This window comes from Cupressus sempervirens, chromosome 4, assembly GCF_028749045.1.
Source record: "Cupressus sempervirens isolate cs-2001-9-10 chromosome 4, ASM2874904v1, whole genome shotgun sequence".
NCBI lineage: Eukaryota > Viridiplantae > Streptophyta > Pinopsida > Cupressales > Cupressaceae > Cupressus > Cupressus sempervirens.
Window position 1 is genome coordinate 370,211,374 of NC_143121.1, and position 24,268 is coordinate 370,235,641.

The 24,268-nt window shown below is 28.9% G+C and overlaps 1 protein-coding gene across 1 annotated transcript; it reads left to right on the forward strand.

The window, feature by feature from the left end:
* The first annotated feature begins 21,406 nt into the window (after positions 1-21,406).
* Positions 21,407-22,203, forward strand: LOC149561610 (protein WUSCHEL-like). The gene is made up of 4 exons (XM_089827877.1): positions 21,407-21,428; positions 21,547-21,807; positions 21,889-21,974; positions 22,084-22,203. Exons 1-4 carry the CDS (start codon positions 21,407-21,409, stop codon positions 22,201-22,203), a joined length of 489 nt encoding a protein of 162 aa, XP_089684003.1.
* Positions 22,204-24,268: the final 2,065 nt, after the last annotated feature.

Genomic DNA, 24,268 nt, shown 5'->3' on the forward strand with positions numbered 1-24,268 from the left:
AAAGAAAATTTATTAATTAGGGAAAATAAAAAATGGTTATAGGTGAGTTTCTTAAAAATCCAAAACATAATGATAAGATGAAAAATAGTTATAGTGCTAAGGGAGACCAAAAAATTATTTTATAAATGTGTACCTAAGGCTTAATGTCGGGATCCATCAAATTTGAATTTCTTATTTTAAGAATTTCTCTCACATAAAGAGTATTTCATTGTAGAAATTAAGGGAGGGAGTTTAAGTAATTAATAGCTTGGTTCTGGTCAAGAAATTGGTATACCTATTATTTAGTCTAGATATTGACTATAGACGTGATCCACATGATTCCTGGTATTCAACGTGTACTTGATGTATTCCTAGTTTGTTGTTATCATTTCCTTTTTATGTATTTTTCTTATTACCTCTATACATTAATCAAATGGATTTCATATTTGAGCCCATTTTTGGGTTTCCAACATAGGGAGGAAGTTGAACTAATTAATAACCTGGTTCTAGTCAACAATTTGTTATAACATAATTTCAATCTAGATATTGGTTTAAACTAAAACCCTATGATTCACACCTAAACTCCATTTATGTTGCTAGCAACTCAAATAAGATTTATCACATGTGAAATGGTCATTTATTTACTATGGTAGTAACAAATAACTCTAATAGTTTTTTACTTCCATTAGCTTCTCATATGGTTAGCTTCAACTTTTTATATTTAGAAATCAAATTTTTGTGCTCTAATAATATAATAATCATGATATATTGATAATAATATATCTCAATTCCCACCTTCCTCATAGTTAGTCTAGTTATTGGTTTTGAAATTAAAAGGAGTTAAAATTTGGGTATTTGGTCTATAGAGTTAACCAGTCTACTTATTCTTAATATTTTGATTACTCTTTGATAGATTTTAATAATCAAAATGTTTAAATACATAATAAGTTATCTTTTTATATTATGTAGTGCTTGTATTGATTTATATTTATTATTTTTCTCAATAATATATCTATTCTAATGTTTCAAATAAAAATCATATAAAATGTTAAGATTCATGTTTTTCTAGAATTATTATAGAATTATGGAATTTGAGACAAGTGATCTTAAAATGTAGGAGAAGTCTTTTTCTTTATACAATAATTCTTGAAAGAATACAAAATAAATGTAAATCTATCTTATTAGAATGGAATAATATGATTCAAAATAGAAAAATTATAGCCTTGAACTGTAGTGAAATGTAATTCTAAAGTAAAATAAATTTTGACATGGGAGTTTACCATTACATAACGGTACAATGAAATGAAAAATTCCAATTTTAAATCACAATCAACCCTTATCATTTTTTGGTGACCTTCTTTACAAACACCTTATAATCCCTAAATTTCTTCTCATTGACCTATACACCTTCACACTTGAGGTTAGTAAACTCTACAATAATCTTAAGATTGAATTTAAATCTTATGCCTCCAATTAAAATCACATTGCTTTGTCAATAAATTCATTCATTTTGATTTTGATTTTAAAGGTTCTACTATCAAATTTTTGTTTACATGATTTGACATATTCTCTTTAAATGATTGAATTTTCCATACACATTTCAACCAAGAATTATATGTGCATTTTGAATGGAGAGAAATGGGAAATGTTCTCATTGAGGGGTTTAAAGGGTGATTAGGAAATAGCATACTTGACTCTATGTTGTAAGTTTGTTGACCATGAGACTTGGTGTAGATTGTCATGAGGGACATTAGGAAAACTATTCTACTTATGGATAGTTGGGTAATATTCAAAGGAAATAGACCACAAGATTAATTTTTCTTAGTGGTTGGCGAGAGAGGGGTGGCATGTAGACTCATGCAATGAGATTTATATTGATATTTTTCTATGAGAAGACAAAATTTTCTTTTCTTAACATTAGGGTTGTAATCTTAAGGGTTAGGTGGTATATTTGGCATTTTCTAGAGGATTTTTACCTTTACTATTTCCTATAATTAGGACCTATTTGATGTTCATTGTGAAGGTACATGGGGTTATTAACAAATAATACTTTACCTTAAAAAATGGACTCCTATAATATATTACTCTAATGAATTATTTAATATTTTCCATGTTTAGGTATAGCTCCCCTGACTACCTTAGATTATTGGCATGAGGATGTCTATAGAGGCATTCTGAGCTCTTTGGGGATATTGTAGTTTCATCAATGACCTAGGTTTTGTGGGAAAATGAACTTTTTATATGAGGATTTATGTAGGTGTGGTGCACTCCATAGATCAATCCACTTCTATTGTGCTATCATCCAAGATGATTAAATTGGCAGAATTTGAAAACTATAAATCTTTTTCATCTGTCTACCAAACTTGTAAGAAATTATGGAGATAGGAAAATATCACCCTATTAAATACCATTAGAATAGTTTCCTAAGACTAAAGGGATCAAGGCTTGAAAGTCATATAAAGTCTAAGATGAGCATAAGACCACATAAGAGGTATACTATTAGGAGAAAGTTTAGTTTCAAGGAATTTAATATAATTAGTGTGAAAAGGGTCCAAAAGGCCCTGCCAGTTACTATTGTCGATGAGGTTAAAATTGTAAGTGAAGGAAATAGGGGAGTTAAGGTGTACATATAAAGAATTGATCAACAATTTTTAAAAAATAGTAATGAATTTATGGGTAAAGATGTTGTAGGCCTATTTTTTCCCCTTATTGTGAATGGTTTAAGGAAGGGACCTCCCATCTTCTTTCATCACATAATTCTATATAGAAGGTTCAATATTATCCCCTTCCATATACTTAATTATTTCAAATACATATCACAGATGATGCAACAAAGAAAAGGATTGCTTACATAGTATTTTTGGAAAGATTGGTCAAAAAATGGTGTTAGAAGGTTGTCTTAAATAGAAAGGAAATAATGATACATATACTTTTCATAAGGAAACTACAAGCTTTGAATACATAGAGTGTTAAACGCAGGAATCTATTAGAATGTTTAGAATAAATAAGATGGAGAATGAATCAAATATCGAAGGTCTATATGTGCCAATTAAAAAAACAAATACTAAAACAACTTTAGATTTTAACATTCCATAGCTTGGTCTCTATCATTAACTTTCACTAAGATCAACTATAGTTCACTATCCTTATATAACAAACTTGTAGAGTGTAGAAATTAATCAATAATAATTTTAAAAAAAACATCCAAAAAAGTTTGACACTAGGATTTAACGTGCAATTTTTTTTTGGAAAAAAACCACTAGTAACATGTCACTAATCTTTCACTCTTCTGAAGTGAGCTCTGTTAGGAGCCAACCGTGTTAAACATTTATAAAACACACTGTTAAATGTGACCTTGTCTAAGGATTTGATCACCTTTTTAAAAGTGTCCTCATTAGAGGAATTTAGAACTTTCTATTAGAATTACACTTGATTAAAGGATTTCAAATGCTAATACCATGGCTAGAGATTAATAGTAGGTTTGATCTATCAAGTACAACTCACTTTGCATACACAAATCTCATCTTGGCTCATAAGATAATTTACTGTATGGCCTTCATTGTCATCTCCATCTCTTATTCTCTTGGAAACCCTTCAAGAATTCCACTTGTCCTTTACTCAATTCATCTCATCCTTTTTCTTAATTTTGAAATTTAATACTTGCATGATATTGGTTAATGACATAGAACATGTGGTGAAGATAGCTACAACTACATGGAAGAATGACTACGGTCTTCATCAATAGAGTGATTTTGTTGTATATGTCAGTGATAAAGATGATGATGAAGATGACAAGGATGAAAAGGACAATAATGATGAGGAAGATCTAGAAATAGATGATGTTAATTTGGATGATGAGGAACAAGAATGGGAAGCTATCAAGGAGAATCTCCCTAAGATTCAGAGTACCAAGGAAATTGACATAGAGAAGATTGTAGTAGCGATTATGGCCTCACTTCCTCACTCTCTGAGAAAATCTTTAAAGCCATCAAGATCAAAGAAAGCTTCTATCAAGTTGGTTGTGGAAACCACTGCAATTCCAAGCACCCAACTAATCTTTGAAGCTATTCAGCTAAATACTACATTGACTAAAGTGATCAACACTTCATCTACTAAGCAGCTAGTGCTTCCTCCTTCATTAAATTTGGCTAGACAACATCTAGGTATTCCTACTATTAGTATAATATCTACTTTTTTTGCTAGCTCTTCTATTTCTACTATTGTTACAATCCCAAGTATGTAAATAGTTAGTACAAAGACAGTTGAGAGCAAGACTCAATCGAGTACCAAAGTTTCAAACAAGGACAAAGGTAAAGAAGAAGATCTTGATCTTGATGAGGATATAGTTATCCCAAATTGGGATATCTCTACTCTAAATCCTGTTCAAATGCACAATGTAGGTGAACTATTTCTGAAGAAAGCTAAGCAATAGAGGCTTAGGGAGGAGAAAATTAGAGAAAAAAAAGTGGTAGAAGATGCAAAGAACATACTTGTAGATACACTCAGTACCGAGGTTGATAATACACAATCTATTTTGGTGCAATTAGAAAAAGTTATTCAAAAATTCAATGAAGATCTGAATGGACAAGAAAAGTTGTGGCAAAGAGTAGAGAATAAATTTGAGAACAAAGTATTGGAGCTAGTTGCATAGAAAATTGCAATATATCAAGTATACTTGTCTACTATCCTTAGCTCATTGGAAACTTCTACAAATAATGTTACTTCATTATTTAAAAAGTTATGTGATACATCTATCTTCACTTAGGAAATCAAAGATAAACTATCTAAGATAGATGAGGACTTGAAGGCAAGTGCACACCAGTTGTCACTTGACTCGAGATATAGTTTTTCTCATTACTCAAAGATTAGATTTTTGATTAATATACAAGTAGAATTATCAAGGGAAGAAGCTAGGATTAGGGCCATAGTTTTAGAAATTCAAGGCATGATTCTTTCAAACATGGATGCATTGCAGAAACACATTGCACATGCTAAAACTCTCATCCATGATAATAATTTCTCCATAGCTGATCACATGAGGGAGTTATCTACAGAAGTGCAAATTGCATTGCACGCAAGCAAGGTATTATAAGAAAATTGGGACAAGATAATGTCATTGATTTTGAAGGTACATTCTAAATTCTTGTCACATTTTGGCATTACCATGTAGCATATACCTTTGGCATTACTTTCAAAAAGGGGGAGAAGATGAGGAGAATATGAGAAGATGAGATAAGATAAAAGGGAGAAAAGATGTAATATAAAAACATGAGATATATAGTAAGAAAAATGTATATATATGTATGGGGGAGAATCATAGTATTATACATATACATGTACAGATAATCATAAAACATCTCTTAAAAAAGAAATTTTGAAAAATCTCAAAAATAAAGTATGTTACCGAGTTAAAGACACAAGATGAAGACTAAAGACTGGTTTGAACTTGAAATTTTGAAAATTCAGTTTTTGATTGATAAGTGTTTTTGTCACTAATGCCAAAGGGGGAGATTGTTGACATTATAGTCAAGTTTTTTTATTAGTGACACACACTTAATCAAATTGTTAGCAACTATCAAGCTTACCTTGTAGTTTACAATGTTAACTAAGTAATTTAGGTTTTATCAAGTTCTACAATTGTTACCGAGTTCCAAAAATAGTATTTAGTTCACACCAAGCAATATCTATTGAGTTGATGATTATCAATGTAAACCAAGCTTTATAGTGTTTATTGAGTTGCATAGTGCAAACTAAGTTCTCCAGTGTTTACTGAGTTTGCAACATTAGTGATGTAAATCTAGTGTTGATAGAGTTAGGATGTGTTAACCAAATGATTCAGTTTATATTGAGCTCATAGTGTTAGTGTTGATTGAGCCATGTAGTATCAACCAAGTGATTTAGTTTATATGCCAAGTTTCATAGTGTTCACTGAGTCACCAGTGTTGGTTGAATTTAGACTAATTGGAAGTGATTATTATGAACCAAGCTTCTACATCTACTGAGAGCATAATGATGCTAAGTGTTGAAAATAGATATCAAGTATCAAAACCTTATCGAGTTTGTCTTCAGAACTCGAGTACTAGCAGTTGGGCTGACTTTGTGTATTTTGGTGAAACTTGTATTATAGCTGACTATGATGAATTGTGATTTGGATTGGTATATATGTAACGTATTGTATCATATCCAAATAGAACTAATAAAATATGAATATGGAAAGATATGTGTAAGAGTAGAAGTGTGAAGTATGAATGCTACAAGAAATATAAGGAGCATTAAAGATTTATCTATCACAATAAGGTGATAATTACACTCCAAAGGACTCTAAACCAACAAATTAGAGTTGCAAACTAAATATTAGGCATTGGTTCATCCTAATAGGTGGTATAGTTAAATCCTTTCAAGGGGCGGACTTAAGAGTCTTTTGTAAATCTCTTTACCAAGTGCATACTTCATTGTATGTTTTCTAAATCCTTGCACAAGGTGGACCTAGTAGTCCTTATTGCTCCTAACAAGGCAGATCATCAGAAGTGATCAATTGTAAGCCTTAACTGCCAAATTTATACTGTAGTACTAAAGCTTGTAGGTATCATTCCCACCCTAGTTTTACTTTCTATTTGGAAGGTTTCTAGGTCACCATATCTTGTGTCAAAGTATTATGAATGTTTTAATGCTTTCTATTTTTCATGCATGCAATTAGATCAAATACATATGAAAGATTAATTGGTGAATTAAGATTAAGTTTTATTGTTCTTGATTCACCCTCCCCTCTTAGTAACCTAGCCTATCTTATATTTCTAATAGGCTTATCATTTTAATTGTTATGGTTTTGAGTTTAGTGCGACATTTATTTTCCATGAGTTTTCTATTTGTGTGATGGAAATCTTGCCAACAATTCTAATTCCTTGCTATCAAAACTATGATGGTTTTGGGTTTAGCACAATGTTTAGTTTTCATGAGTTTTCGATGCCAATGATGGTAATATCATAGAAATGTATGGTCCCTTTCTATCAAAATTTCAAGTGTTTTGCGTTTAATGTAATGTTTATTGGCAATAGGTTTATTTTTTTTGTGATGACAATACCTTGACTATCTCTAAAATATTGATTTTAAAATGATGATGGTTTTTGGTTGAGTGCATTGTCTATTTTCCATGTGTTTTCTATTCTTGTGATAGAAAACTCTATTAATGTTTGCCACAATTATGTCCCAAGTGGCATTACTATTTTCATAGTGAATTTTTTGTCTAACTTAGTTTTCATCACAAATTATTGGAAGCCTTTGATGGTTTTCTACAAGTTTTTAGTGCTACAATTACAATGGTAAGCTATTGTGTTGCAATTTTTGATGCATTAACTACGACATATTTTTTTGTCATGATTACAACACATGATCATTGCAATTACAACACATATATATCATAATTTGGCTACAAATGTATTAATGGGTATAGAGAGAAAGATATTTATTAAGGCATGAAATAAAATAGATAGTGATGTGAGAGGAAGAGAGGTAACTTAGTATGTATTACATAATATGCATACTACGTAAAATTAATAATTGAATTATAACCTATAGAAAAACCTAATGCTAAGTAAGTTATACAGTTATTAAATGCTAAACCAAATTGAATCATTTTATTAAAATTTAAAAAATATTAAACTAGTATAATGTCTAAACCAACTCTAAATCAAATAGAACCCTGACCTTAACCTCATGCCAAATTAAGCACTAATTATAAATCTAGTTAAATCCAAATTTATATAAAATGAAATTGGGTTATAACCATATACCAAATGATGTTGTAATATAAAAAAAAGTCAAATCATTTTCATAAACCTAATTGAATAATAAATTATCCACTAAAGAAAATTTAACACTATTTGTACCACTAAATAAATAAGAAACTAAATTTATCATGAATCCTAATGCTAATTGAATACTAAGCCATGTTAAGAACTAACCCAAACATTAAATTAGTGTTTTAATATAAAATATTAAGTGTAGTTCTATATGTAATCCTTTCCTCTCCTGATCCTACTAGCTATGGATATTGTTTATTATATAATAGATAGAGAAAGTCTAGAAATATGGAGACCTAAATTTAATTTTTAAAAAATTTCAAATTTCAAAAATAAAGCCTTCAAATATCTCTTGACTTTCTTCATAAAATATATAATGTATAATAGAAAGAAGTATATAATTATGAAAAAATTAATAGTGAACTTATTTATTGAAATAAAAAATAAACTGAAAATGTCTTATGTTCAATTCATAATAGAAATTAGAAAAATAAATTTAGCAATCTCGATTAATAATAAATTAAAGAGAATTTAAAATTATATAAATGAAGTACATAAACAATTTTCCTTTTATCAAACAATTTCTTTTCCTTTCCTTGGTGTTCAATAATTTTGTCAACCATCTCTTCCCTTTCTTCTTGTAGCATGGTGAGGTACATGATTCTCTTTACTAATCCATCTTTGAAACCATCTTCTTCAATGGGAGTCTTTAATTTACATGCAACAGGTTCTAGAGGCAATGACAGATTAGCTTCCACTCCATAGACTGATTCAAAAGGTGAAATACCTGTAGCTCTTTTAGGTGTGGTTCTACCTGTGCATAAAGCATCATGAATCTTTTTGTGCCAACGTTTTTTATTATCCAAGACCAATTTCTTCAAAAAATTAATCAGATTCTTATTAGTAGACTCAACTTGCCCATTTCCTTGAGGGAAATAGTCAGAGGAATGTCTAACTTGAATACCATTATCATAGCAAAATTCAATGATCTTTGAAGAGGAAAAGTAAGATGCATTATACATTTTCAGTTTTACAAGAACTCCAAACATGATCAGAATATGTTCTTTGAGAAATTCACATACTACCTCTAATGAAATCTTTTTCATTGGCTTTTCTTCAACCCATTTATCAAAATACTTTGTGGTAGTTAGTATATATGCATGTCCTTGACTAGAAGGAGGATTGATTGGGCTTGTAAAATCTAAACCCTATTAATGAAAAGGAGATTCAATAACCACTAGTATAAGAGGTAAGGTAGTTATCTGAGGTTTACTAGTAAACATCTTGCATTTCTCACAATTAGCAACCCACTTCTTTGCATTTTTAAACATGCCAGACCAATAGTAACATTGTCTCAAAATTTTGAATGTAGTGACAGTGCTAGAAAAATGTCCTCCACATGCTTCATCATGAATTTTTTTTAACAACTTTACCTATTTCTCCTTATCTACACATCTTAAAAATGTTCCATCAATTTCTCTCTTGTACAAGACATCATCATCATCGCATTCACCATATGTCAAAAAAAAGCAATGTTTGAGAACCAAGTATCATGAAGACATGCCATAAGAACTTTTGGAGTATCTTCTTCTTCGGTGAAAGCACAAACTTGTGTCACCCTTGTGTAAAGGAAAAAGGTGAACAAAAGTATAACTATTAACTTTCAATGACATAAAACTAGTATTATTATTTTGAATTTGAAAATGAAGTAAACTAATGAAAGGTGCAGAAATTGATGAAGTTTAGGATTATAATTTTTAATAATTATTTGGAATAAGATTTGACTTATTTTCCTATTTTTTATGGATAATTTTTTAGCTACTAGAAAATGCTAAAAATTAGGGGTCTAGTTCCCACCACAATACTATATGGAAATAAGTTTATTTACCTTTGATCTCATAATATGTTATAGATAGCATATATAGCTAGAACAATAAAAAAAAATGGCTTTAGACCTATATTTTCTCTTTTGTAATGATTCAAATTTCAACTCACTTGAAATCGATAGTTTTCATCTCCCACCACATTTTTCAAAACAAATCTATTCTAACTAGAAGAAAAATTATACATTCTAGAAGAGGAATCTCTCCTCTAAAACATCATATGATTTTTGAATTTTTTTGATATGATTTAATATTTTTTTCTTTCACAAAATCAACATATTTTCAAGTCTTAAAATACGTGCCTCTAGAAATTTTTAATTACAATATAATAGATCTAATTAAAACACTATAAACTCTATATGAGAATATTGTTGATTTTGAGCTTTATAAAAGAGTGTTTATATGTTATTAAAAAATATATCATAAAAAATAGTAAGAGTTATTGAAATGCCACTTTTTTGAAATAAATTTATTTCTTTAGTAATTAGATACAAACTAGTATAAAATATGCATTTAATAGAAATTTTCAATTGGAAGAGTGTAAGACCATATATAACTTACCTACAATGAATTTATCTAGATCATATGTTTGAAAATAAATGATTTTAAGATAGAAATAATCAAATTTAGTTTTTCTAATAAGTGAACCTAAAAGGTGATGCAACTATGTACTTTTACCCTCTTTGCATTGTTGATCCTTTGCCAAGGCTTTACAAAGTGCATTTCAACTCACAAGTTTGGTTGGCTCAATTTCTATATCATATTGTTGGAGTTTTTCTATCCATACTCTTCTATTATTGAAACCAACATCTTGTTGTGTCAAAATACTTTTTACTATAGGATCAGGCACATATATCACTGAATGAGAATGCAATACATAAAACCTAAAAAATTTAAGTGCTCTCACCAATGCATATGCATGTTTTTCCATCTATGAGTATCTCAATTCTTGATTCTTCAATGGTATACTCATGAAAGCAATCAGAGCTTGTATTCTTTCTTTATTCTCTTGCATCAATATAGCTGACACAGTATGTTTTGAGGCATAATAGTAAATGATGAATTCTTTAGTGTAGTTAGGATGAACAAGCATAGGGGCTTTAGCAATGGCATGCTTGATATTTTCAAAAGCCTTTCATCACTCTATTCGAAAGTTTTATTACCTTTGATCATATCAACTATACATTTAACTATCTCAAAGAAATCAGGCACAAATCTCCTCAAGAAATTTACCTAGCCAAAGAAGGATTTCACCCCAGTTTTACTCAATGGAAGACTTAATTGCTAAATAGCTTTAACTCTATCTAGATCAATTTTCACTCCTTGGGATAAAATATGACTAATAAACTTTCCTTTTGTCACAAAAAATATCGACTTCTTTGGATTCAGTGAGATACCATGGTCTTTACATCTTTGCAACACCTTTTCTAAATCTCTGATATGATCTTTTCTCTTCTTTGAAAAGAATGTCAAATCATCAAGGTATATGAAAATAATTTATCTTTCAAGTCTTCAATGCCCAAATTCATGCCACGCTAAAATTTTGCACTTGCATTAATTAAGCCAAAAGGAATTCTATAATAGGCAAAAGTAACCCATGGTGTAGTAAACCTAGTCTTGAATTGATCTAATTCATCTACTTGAATCTGATTATTCCCTAAAAATCCATCTAACATGGACATCATTTCTAATCCTACAATAGTTTGTAAAAGGTGATCCATATTAGGGAGAGAAAAATTACCTTTGAGTGAGGCTTGATTTAGATTTTTGAAAACTACACAAATCCTTATCTCTCTATTCTTCTTCCTCACTAGCATAATATTAGAAGCCCATGTAGAATGATTTATAGGATATATAATCCTAGCTTGCAACATCTTGTCAATCTCCTTGAAGATTCTCCTTCAACTATAGGGCTATAGTTTCTTTTTTTTTGCCTGAATGGTGTTGCCCCTTATTTAAGAGGGATTTCATGTTTAAAATTTCCACCCATGAAATTCTTTAGGCCTTCATAGCTCCAAGAAAATACATCTTAATATTCAATGAGTAATTTCTTGATTTCTATCCTCTCTTCTAGTGTGCAACACTTTCTTATGTTTATCATATTTGGGATGAGTTCTCTCCCTATATTGATTCCATCATATTCAACATGGCTTTTTCCTTTCTTATCTCTTTCCCTCTTTATGTATGCATCGTGTCTATCAAATAGTTTTTCTAAAGATAATAGATGAGGTGGAATCTTATTACCTTTCAATTGAATTATATCAGGCTGTGTTTTCTTCTTGCCTCTTGTCATTGACTCATCACTATTTGCATTAGTGCTTTCCTCAAAATACACACATTCAAAAGGATATTCCCCTTCAATGAATTTTAATGTGTTTATAATCTTCAAACACCTACCATGAATCTTCATTATTAGGGACATTAGGCCTGAGTAGAACTTCTACTTTATAGGTTTGCTCTTTGAAATTAGGATGTGGTAAGAGAAATGATGCAGAAACTGCCAAAAAATTAGCTCTTGAATTGAATTCTATGAGAACTAATGTAATTAAGAAGGCATCAAAACCCTCAATTTCATCCCACACCTTATTACGATAGCTCCTTAGTCTTGAGTTCTTTACTGCATAATGACTTTTGGCTAGTCTTACCTTTAAATATCTCTTGACTTTCTCTATACAATATATAATGTAAAACTATGAAAAAATTAATAGTGAACTTCTTTATTAAAATAAAAAATAAGCCTAAAACATCTTATGTTCAATTCATAATAGAAATTAGAGATAAAAATTTAGCTAACTTAGTTAATAATAAATTAAAGAAAATTTAATATTAAATAAATAATGTACACAAACAAGTGCTATGTAAGTGGCTTTCTTTTGCACTGAGTTGTAATAATTTAAAAATATTATTAAATTATTTACTAAACTAAATAAATAGAAGTAGAATATAAGTAGTAAAATTTCCATGAAATAACTCATTTAAATAAAATCATTATATCATATTATATATATATATATATATATATATATATATATAATTAAATTAGTATAAGAGTAATGTATTGTATTTTACTATGTAATTTTTATAAATAAATAGAATATAATTATAAAAAATAATGAATTAGTGTGTGGGATATTATTTGTAACAAAATGATTAAAGAGACAATAAAATATAAATATAGTTAAATGAAATTAAAAAATAAGACAACTTACATCTTGAGATCTAAAATTTTGATATATATGAATGGAACTATTGACTTATTTTTGGTGTATTAAACAATAGCCAAAAGATAGGGTCCAACCCAAAAGGCTCGAGACCTTATTTTTGGTGTATTAGACAACAACCAAAAGAGGGGGTTTGACCTTAGAAGGATGGAAACAAGCTAGTAGTAAACCTCTACTATCTAACCAATACCTTTTCTCAACATTAAAATATTAGCATCTATGTAACACCCTGCCATGTGACCCAAAAGAAGTTAACGTAAAGTTTTACTAAGTTTGCCAAACATTTCTAAAAAAAGAAGATAAATAGGATATAACAAAAATGATAAAATAGCGGAAGCAATAACATAAAACCATACATCAACAACACATAAAAAAGTTACAACTCTTAAGGTTACCATGAAGATGAATCACATTTAAATAATATACAATTATATATGATGCCACTTGGCAATAAATAGAATGCACAATCATCCACTATTTTAGGTCATAGGGTATGAAAGACTAAAATAATATACATCATCTTGTAAGATCTATGAAATCAAATACAATACACTAAGTATAACCATCCATCATAGAAATACAAGAATAGATAGAAAGGAATATCTACATAAACACATCCAGCAAAGACATTCGATGGTCAGATCTCAATGTTATAAGAAAAAGCACTACCACCTGACCTCATCAAACTCAAAAAGGCCCACTCCCACTGCTTTGAGGAGATAAACTCAAGTCCCAAATGGATAAGAAACTCAAAAGTCAAAAACCAACATCTAGGTTCAAGGAATCACCTAAAAGCAAACTATCTCAAAGGGTACCAAGACTCAAGTATCAACTAAACCCAAAGGCAAAAAAGACATGTAGGAAATATATTATGCATGTGGGAAAGTGTCATTGCATGAACCAACTCTAGGGCTACCCATCTAGTCTTTTAATCCTCTAGTCCTCTAGTGACTCTATGCGGCACTAGTATCCATTCATAGTGACAAGGCATACTAATGAGTCAACTCTAAGGTTACCCTGCTAGTCTTTTAATCCTCCAGCCCCTTAGTGACTTTTTGTTGTACTAATATCTTATTAATTCATTTTAAATCTATTTTAAAAATGTTATCACTTATTAAATAACCTACAATGGGTTACCCGTTAGCCTCTTTAGGGCCTCGACCTCCATTGTAAGCCACTTCCCAACATGACATACAAATTACCTACCCTAAGCTCAATAAAATCAAAAAAATCTCAAAAAACCACATACCATACATCAATTTTTAAACAAGAAACTGGTAAGTATTGAAAAGATTGGTCATAATCATAGATTCCACCAATACGATCATCCTAACATGACCGATCCCAAAATCAAGTACACATAAACCAATCCATGTCATAACATGACATCACCAAGAAAAAATCATACAAACACTTCAATCCCATACAAGTGACTAGAAAGCAATTCCAAAAACAACTAATCAAAGACTCAAAGGTTATATTAGATAGGTCAGATCATTCACCTCAGTTTCATACAAGAACACTAGAAAAAATAACAATTGAAATAGATCGAAACATCTCATAGAGGATACAAGAAACACTACCACAGTTGAGTATAAAAGATTGTATACAACACATCATCATGACATCACAAACAAAACTCCCAAGCCTCTGGTAAACATCCTGACTAGACAAAGCTAAGACAAACTTGAAAACCCCAACACTAGTAAATCACACATCACATAAAGTACATACAAAAGTGAATTTCATAATTCATTAGGTTTTGAAAACCCTAAAGTTCAATATTTACTAAAGGTTTTCAGATTAAATCATAGACAATTCTTTAATGGAAATCAATTTTCTCAAACAAGGGTTTCAACCCAAAGAAATTATGAAAATAGAAACACAACAGACACAAAGAAGAAAAAAATTGAAAGAATGAGAAACTACTACACAAACCCACAAGATCCTACCTAGATATGATGTTAAAACAATGAATGCAAAAACACACAAGAATCTTCCTTTTCCTTTCAAAACCCTCTTTTCAAAAATTTGCTCGTCCAAACTTGTGTCTAGAAATGAGCTCTAATTTCCTTAATAAAGAGTTTTTTTCCCCCCAAATCAGGGCTTTGATCATGAAATCATGTGAAAATACTTTGTCTTTAATTATTATATTTTAATTTTCATGCACACACTTTATGCAATTTAATTAAAATAAATTTTATTAAATTAAAGCTTTCTCTCCCTTATTAATTTTCAAAGTGTTTTTAATAATATATTTATTAATTTTATTAATAATATTAGTTAGAGTTTATTATTAAAATAAAATTTCTAAATAATTATCATTAAATTCAATAAATATAAATATGTCAAAAATAGAACTTTAATATAGTCTTTTAAATTTAATTCTTTTATGCACATTTAAAGAACTTTTTAATTAAAATATTCTTTTATATTTTGTTTTTCTCCACTTTATTAATTAGTGCAAGCACTATTTAAAGCATAGTTTATTATTTAAATTAATAATAATATTAAATCTCATTATTTAAATGAAACTCTGATCTAATAATTATTAATTAAATAATCATAATAAAACAATATTAAATCTTTAATCTTTTAATCGTTTAATCTTATTTTTATTCAACTTCTTAATTAGACTTCTAAAATAAATATTTTAAATTGAAGCACATATTTAATAGTGTAATTAAATAAAATCATATTCTAATTTCTCTTTATCCAATTTTCTAAATTTAGACATATAAATTTAGACTTCTACTTTTAGACCTCTAAATGTAGGCTTCTAAACCTCTAAATTTAAACTTCTAATTTTAGACTTTTTTCTTAAAGCATAAATTTAATTAGTTTTTAATTAATCAAATATTCAAATATTTTTAATATTTTATTTTTAATCAAATAATATTTATTACTCAACAAATAATATTATTTAAGATTTATTATTAAAATAAAACTCCCAAATAATAATTATTAAATTAAATAAATATAAATACATCAAAATTAGAAATTTAATTAAACATTTTAAATTTAGTTCTTTTATTTAATTAATTCACAAGACATTTTTAATATAATATTTTATTAATTTAACTAATAATGTTATTAGAAGTTTATTATAAAAATAAAACTCCTAAATAATAATTATTAAATTATACAAACATAAATACGTCTAAATTAGAACTTTAATAGAATCCTTTAAATTTAATTCTTTTATTTAATTAATTTCTAAATTAATTAAATATAATTAAATACTGCATTTTCTTTATTAATTTTCAATTAAATTAAATTATTAAATTATCTTTTAATTTGATTTAGTTATAATAGAGAATCACCACATGCCCACAAGACTGAATACGAAAATCCATCATACAAAATAGAAGACTAAATCAAACACCAAGGTCAAAATCACAAATTCACATCACTTGATGAATTCAGAAAGGTGAAAATAACTCAGCTATTTGTCCTATTTTCTAGGATAACAAGCTTAGGTTAGGATTTGGACTCAAGAGTTATCTCCCCACTTATACCATTGAAATATTGTGATAGGGTATGCTCATCCTGGCAATTCATGGAAGTCGATACCTAGTATCTGCAATCTGCATAAAATTCATGCATGTACAAACATAATATTCTAAACTAAATAGGTAATGGAAGGAAGTGGTGCATCATGTAGATCCCAACTAGTAGGTGACTATGACTCCCTTCCTCAACCACATCAGAAACATCAAACATAAAGAAAACATACAAACATGCCATACACATGCAAGTATTGGGTAAGTATTCATAGAAACCGCATAAAAATCATTTGTCTAACTAACATCATTAAATAACTAAAATTCACTAAATGAACATAGATGTCATCATCAAAAAAATCATGAAACAACTAAAATAACTAGAACTAAAGTAACTCAACACATATATTAATTGAATATGAAATATAATTAATCAATTCTGGTAACCCAACACTGCTAAACATAAAATGAAATAAAAAAATTGACCTAAAAGAATTTGATAATACAATTAGAAAAGTCAAGTAGGGGTAGGCATTACAATCAACCATACTACCCCTAACATACATATTTGTCCAAAAAGTAACGCAACATAATAAATATATCCACATTAACAAAAAGTACCACATAAGACATAGAGTTCATAGTTAATGATAGCATAATAAAAAGAAAAATAAATAAAAGCACAATATCTAGTTAACTATTGACTTGTTACACTTCTGGGTGGAAACATAATATGTGTCTGAACTTTCATGATTAAAATATTTTCTTAAAATTTAAGAAGATATTTAGATGGATACTAGTGGTTCACCTAAGTGTATGAAATGTCTTAGATTAATAATAAATAAATTTTTTAATTATAATATAAATCTAAGAGATTTAGAAGACAAGGAAATAGGAGAATGCAAATTACTAAATGCTCATATTATGAAAATTATAAGAACTAGTTTTTAAAACACTAATTTCAGAAATAAAAAGTGTTAGAGTAGTAGCATATATTGTAAATATATAAATTACACAACAGGATAATGTTTTTTTTGACTAGAAGCCAATTACAAGTTACAAATTTTATGAGAGAATTAGGGCTTTTCAAGAGTTCAAAGAATATTTTACAATCATATTTATTAATGCATCAAGTTTTGACCTCTTTTGAGATTTAGAGATAGCTTCCACTTAGGACTATATTTTTTTATAATTGTGTTAGGAGTTCTCACATTTCACTAAATTTTTGGGTGAAGATTTCAGGTGTTTATGTACTAATTAATTAATTTTGAAAGTCATAATTAAAATATTCTAGTGGAATTCAAGTAGATATTTTTATGTACATTGGTGACTCACCTCACCCTCTTGGCAGAATAATATTTAATATTGAAATCATAATACAAATCTAGGAGTCCTAGAAAGATAAACTTATAGGATAATGAGAAGTGAATTACAAGTTACCAATCCCTACAATTTTTTTTAAAATTACAAGAGTTCTTTCCTAATTATATTTAATATATGAAGTACGAACCGCTTGAGAGATTCTACATTTTTTATAATTACATGTGGAAATATAAATTTTGCTACAAGAAGTCTGGAAGATGAAGATTAAATATTTTCTTGAAATTTAGGTGTGTAACATAGGTTAACCTCCATATCAACATCTTGTTTTAATAATATATAATTTTTCAAATTATAATACCAATCTAAGAGACCGGAAAAGACAAGAATAACATAATGGCATTCTCATATAATTGTGAAAATATTAATACCATAGTTTATAACAAATTTCAATATTCAAAATATGAATTACATATTGAAGAATCCCCAAAAAAGCATTATGAATACACGAATTACATAAGCAAGACAATGTGGTCAACTATAAGCCAATTGTATGCTATAAAATTTAGAAGAAAAATAGTTTCTATCAAGATTATAAAGTATAGAGCCCTTATAAGATTTAGATGTATCTTTCATTTGTGACTACATTTTCCATAATATTGACTCAAACTCTCACTTGTTTCTATGTTTATCCAACTTTAGTAGATATTTTTATGTGATTCCAACTACCTCTTGGTTTAATACTATCTATTGTTATCCACATGTATCAAACTACCTATAAGCTTAATGACATATGGTCTTTGAAACTAAAATACTAATTTAGAAGAATTAGGAAGAAAAGAATGACATAATGATATGCTTATGTTGAAATAAATGTAACATTCTACCCTTATTTAATACTTATTTTAAATACATCTACCAAATTAAATAGAATTTCAAAATAAAATTTCATATTATATTAGTCTACAAAAATTTTTAAGGGGCCTTTTAAAAGGAGTTAGAGTTATCAAGATTCTTTAAAAAATAATTTTAAAGTATTTATATCATTAATTGCCTAATAAAACAAAAATCAAAAAATCAAATTTCATTTAAATTTTTTATTAAAAGATACTTGAATTTATATTTTTGACAACTTATTAAACTTTTTTTAACTAGAACATATTCATCCATAGTTTCTTACAACATGATTTGGCAATTAGAAACTAATTATTCTACATGTTATAGAAAATTTTAGTCTCCTACCTTTAGATGGCTACTAATAGTACAAGTCTAGGAGATCTATAAAGATTATAATGACACAGGATAACATGTTCATATTATTGAAAAATTTAAGACCACATTCTTTTATAGCATGCTTTTAAATTGAAAATATAAATTTCATGCAGAACAAGTTGGAGAGATGTATCATACATTGTGAATATATAAATCACATAAAAAGGAAAACTAGGGTCAAGTAGAAGCCAATTACAAGTTCAAATTTTGGGGACAAAATTAAGATTTTTCAAGAGTACAAAGCATATTCTATAATAACATCTAATAATAAAGTATTGTGTACTAACAATTTAACTTTTAAGGTCACAATTAAAATATTTCTATGAAATTCAAATTGGATAAGATATTTTTATGTACACTCACAACTCACCTTAGCCTCTTGGCTTAATAATATTTAATATTTAAAATTGTAATAAGGAGACCAGAAAAATAAGAATGAGGTTAATGACAGGGTGTTTAAGGTATGAAGTATAGGAAATCTAACTCTACTCTTAATCATATCTTACATGAAAATAATAATAACAAGTGCCACATAGTGGTTTAGTAGTTGACTTTTAGTTTTTCTATAAACTTAATTTTAATTTAATAAATTTATTATAATATATTTAAAAAAACTATTAATAGATATAATTATTGATATATTATTAAAAAATTATAATATAAAAATAGTAATATTTTCATAATAATAATATAAAATTATATTTCTTAAAAATTATATAATATAAATAATATTATATTTTTAGTAATTTTGAATGACAAAAAATATATTATAAAAATACAATATTAAAATATTAAAATGTAAATAAACGGACTTACATTCAAAATATTATTAAACAAATATGAATTGCATTATACATTCAAAACATTATTAAACAAATATGAGTTGCATTAGCTTTATAAAAAATCAGTAAGTATTAGTTTTAAAATCCATTGGGCTAAATGACTTCACCCAATCAAATTGTAGAAAAATATTTTGTAAATTTTGTAAAGTTAAAAATCTTCCATCTTGTAATAAAATTTTAAAAATGATTAATTGGAAGATGTACAAACTAAATTTTTTAATCATAGTATTCAAAAAGTATGAAATAGTACTTAGCCTACAGACAAGTACTAATAACGACACCAACTTTGATAATAAACCTCAATATTTAAAATATGAATTACATATGGAAGAAGCCAGAGAGAAGCGTACAAGGTGGGATTTGTGATGGCATTTAATTTATGAAGTATGGACTTCTTGTGAGATTTAGATGCATCCTTCACTTGGGAATGCACTTTTTATAAATCTTACATGTTATCTCACTTGTTACTATAGTTCTCTTATTTATTTAAGTAGTTATTCTTATGTACACAAGTGGCCTACCTCTATGTATTCAATTTTCTCTAATCTTAATAGTATCTATTTTTAAGAATATGTATCCAAGTGCCTCTTAGCATAATAACATAATATATTTAAAATTAATACACTAAGGTAGTAGGGAAGACAAGAAAGGCATGATGACATGCTTATGTTAAGAAAAATGTAACACCATACCATGATGATCCACCATTACAAATTATAAATATATTATCTTATTCTACCATTTCAAACATTATTTAAATTTTTTGTGAACTAATCTATAAAATTATAGAATGTGGAAATAATTTTTTCGTATTATGATTAGTCTAGATGCATCCTAGCTATATAAAGATGTGAAAGGACTTTCTCAAAGAGAGATGAAATTATCCATATTCTTTAAAAATATTTTAATATTATTGATATTATTAATTTTTATATAAAATCCAGCTCACTCATGTCTTACACATGAAATAATGTTAAAAATTTATTCATAATTTTTTTTTTGAATATACATGTTTAACAACTCATTAAACTTGTTTTTTGCCACACCATAATTTAACATAATCCGTGCAATAAATTAATTTCCCCGTCATAACACCTTGTAGAAATGAAACCTTACCCCTCTATAAAACATCACTACTACATAAACATAACAACCATTGACTGAAACTTGTAAATTACCAACAAAACAAAAAAGAAAAAAATTGTAATATTGACAAACTTAATAAACTTTCCAAATTTCAATCTCCACTTCATAATCCTCTCCGATTTACTAAGCCAACCTACAATCGATAGCACACCTCGTAACTTTAATATTCCTTTATCCCATGAAATCATTTAGATCTCTTTCGATCTAATGACCAACCTTTGTCATTACCACGTTCCCAATTTCTGCTATTTTCCAATCCAATGAAATGCAAGATTTTGCCTCCCGCGCCCTCGCACGCTGCCTACTTATTCCACCGAAGTCTTTGTAATACCTACTCCGGGCTCTTGAATTACTTGGTATTCTAGCTGATAAATCTCTCTAGGGTTTTAGAAGCACCCTCATTACAAAGGCTTTGCCAAGCTTGGGTGTCTGTTGATCAATATGGATCGCGGATCTAATGGAGGTAAATCATGAACTGGGTCATCATCTTTCATTTTATGCAACGAATTAGGTTGTTAAAATTGGGTTGTTCGATTTTATATTTTGTTCAATTGTGTATAACATTGGTTTGTTTCCTTTAGATTCCAGGCTTACGAAATCTGCGAGCGTTGCTGAGAGTGCAAGTGTAAGGAGCGTTTGCTGTAGATGGAAGCCAACTGAGAATCAAAAGGGAATATTGCGTTCGATTTTCATGAGTGGAGTTAGAAATCCACCAGTCGATCAAGTACATCGCATTACTGCAGAGCTGCGCCGCCATGGAGCAGTCGAAGGAAAGAACGTTTATTTCTGGTTTCAGAATGCAGCTCAGAAAGAGAAACTGGAAAAACAGCGATCAGCACCATGTAAGTAGCCAGATACCCTATGAACACTTTGCTGTTGTTGTTTACATTGCTTTTTTAACTAACCTAGATTACATATTTCAGCCTCCAAGAGGGTTTCGGCATTTAAGCTGCGAAACTGGACTTTCCTTTTCCGTTCCAAGGCAGCTTCTGACAAGACATCTGCTCAAGTAGGAAAAGGCGTTTATATATTATATATTCTCTTTTTCATATTATCTGTTTTTATCAATAAGATTGTGGCGAATTTTTGAAGAATATGTTTTAACTTTTATTGTGCAGGGAGAAGAATTCATTGGTATGCAGGAAGAATCGGTGGATAGCGGAGTTAGCAGGAATTCGTCTGTCCATCCGTCGGAGATCAGAACACTGGAATTATTTCCTCTGCAGACTGAAAAATGAGGCTGATTTTCATTGCCGGAACAATGGTTTTGCTTTTGTGTAGGGTAGGGTTTCACAAATTGAAACCGAATAAAGGTATTCTAAATATAAATACTTAGTAGCGCATATGCTACAATTTAACTTAGGCTTTCAGATTTCTATCTGTGAAATCGCTTGCTAAGATTTCTTATGCTATTGGATGCTACAACATAATTTACTTTTTCAGATTAAGTACCATAAGCATTGATTTCTATCTTGGAAATCACTTGCTTAGGTTTCTTAAGCTTTCAGATTATGCAGCACAGACGTAGATTTTTCTATCTTTGAAATCGCTTGTATAGATTTCGATGATGAACCTTTCAGTTTTCCATATATGAGCTATTTGATATTTTTTTTATGATTTACTTTTTTGAAAACATATGAAATGTTTGGATTTATTATTTTAGAATGGTTCAGGAATGATGTAATATGGAAGAAGTCTAATTATGATTGAGATTTCTATTGTCGTTGATTAGATCTCAATAATTAAAATGACATTTAAATGTTATTGCGCAAAATCTGTTTCCCTAAACGAGTATGTAGTACTTAGTACTTGCACCAATCTCTATGCATGAAGTTATTCACTGATGTATTGTTTGGTATGACTTTTTCTGTTCAAGTAGTATGAAGTGTATAAAATGTCAAGGTTCACTTTTTAGGAATGTTATGAATTGATGGAATGAAAGGAAAGGGGTGTAGTTTCGTTTTATTAATTTATTTTTCATTTCGTTATTTTGAGAAGAGACTCTACCATTCAATTAACCTGGCTACTAGGTTCATAGCGCATATTAGTTGTGTGGTTAGAAAATTCCACACCTTTTTCGTAAGACCCCGTTTGGTTGGGGAAGATGAATTTTTTTCATAACCAGGTTATCTGATAACCAGGTTTTCGAAAACCTGGTTATGTATTTTAGGAAGATAGTTGGACCGTTTGGTTGACACGGAAGATGAATTTTCAAATCCATATTCTGCGTTTGGTTGCCAATTTAGAAATTGGAATTGGAACAGAATATGACTAGGAATATCTTTTTGTTGCATTTGGTTGTTCATTTTCTAATTGGAATTGGAATTTGATGTAAATTTTTTTAATCTTATTTAATTAGTGAAACACAAGGATTAGAATGAGTAAAGTATTAATATTTATGATTTAATTTATTTATAATTAGACTACATTATTATTATTTTTTATTCTTGAATATTCATAGTTTTATTTTGTTAGTCAATAATAAATAAAATGATTATTATTTTTTATTTTACTTCTATTTATTAGCAAAGAAAAGTAAAAAATAATCATACATGCAATCATTTGTACGAAGTTATTTTTTGTCCCATCGTTGGAAATTGTGATCATATATATTATATATTTTTGAAAAATTGTGTAAAACAAATTTATCGTCGAATTGAATTTATTGTCAAGTTCATCCAAACTTCATAATTGTCAAACTCGAATTGAAACTTGAACCTTGTGACTTAGCCGCTAAATATGTGTGTTTGTGTCCTCTCTCTATCCCTCCCTGTGTTTGTGTTCATCCATGTGATTTGGCAGAAGGATTGGACACAATAAATGTTGTTTATGCATATGAATTATTGCCTACACTATATGAGAATTCTCGCATCTCTTAAGACTAGTTGCCGGCACAGAGAGGGATTGTGAGGTGTGTTGTGGCTCTTGGTCGGTATCTTCAGAATCCATTGGCCATGGTTGCAACATTATATAGTCTTGGCAAAGAAATATTATCATTGAAGCTTCATTCACTGGAACATTTCCTTACTCCAGATGAGAAGTATGAAGCTGTTGAGCAGGTAATAGTTACAACAACCAACTGTAGAGGCTATGAAGCGACTTGTCTTTATAAATGCTATTGGTTTTTTTAAGGGTTAGAGGGAATGGACAAGGAGCATCCGAAAACCATGTTATGGATCCATTGGATGATACTAGAATTCATCCAAAGTCATATGAATTTGCTAAGAAAATGGCTAAGGACATATATTATGAAGAAGCTGGACATGATATAGATGATATGGATGAGGAAACACAAGAAATGGC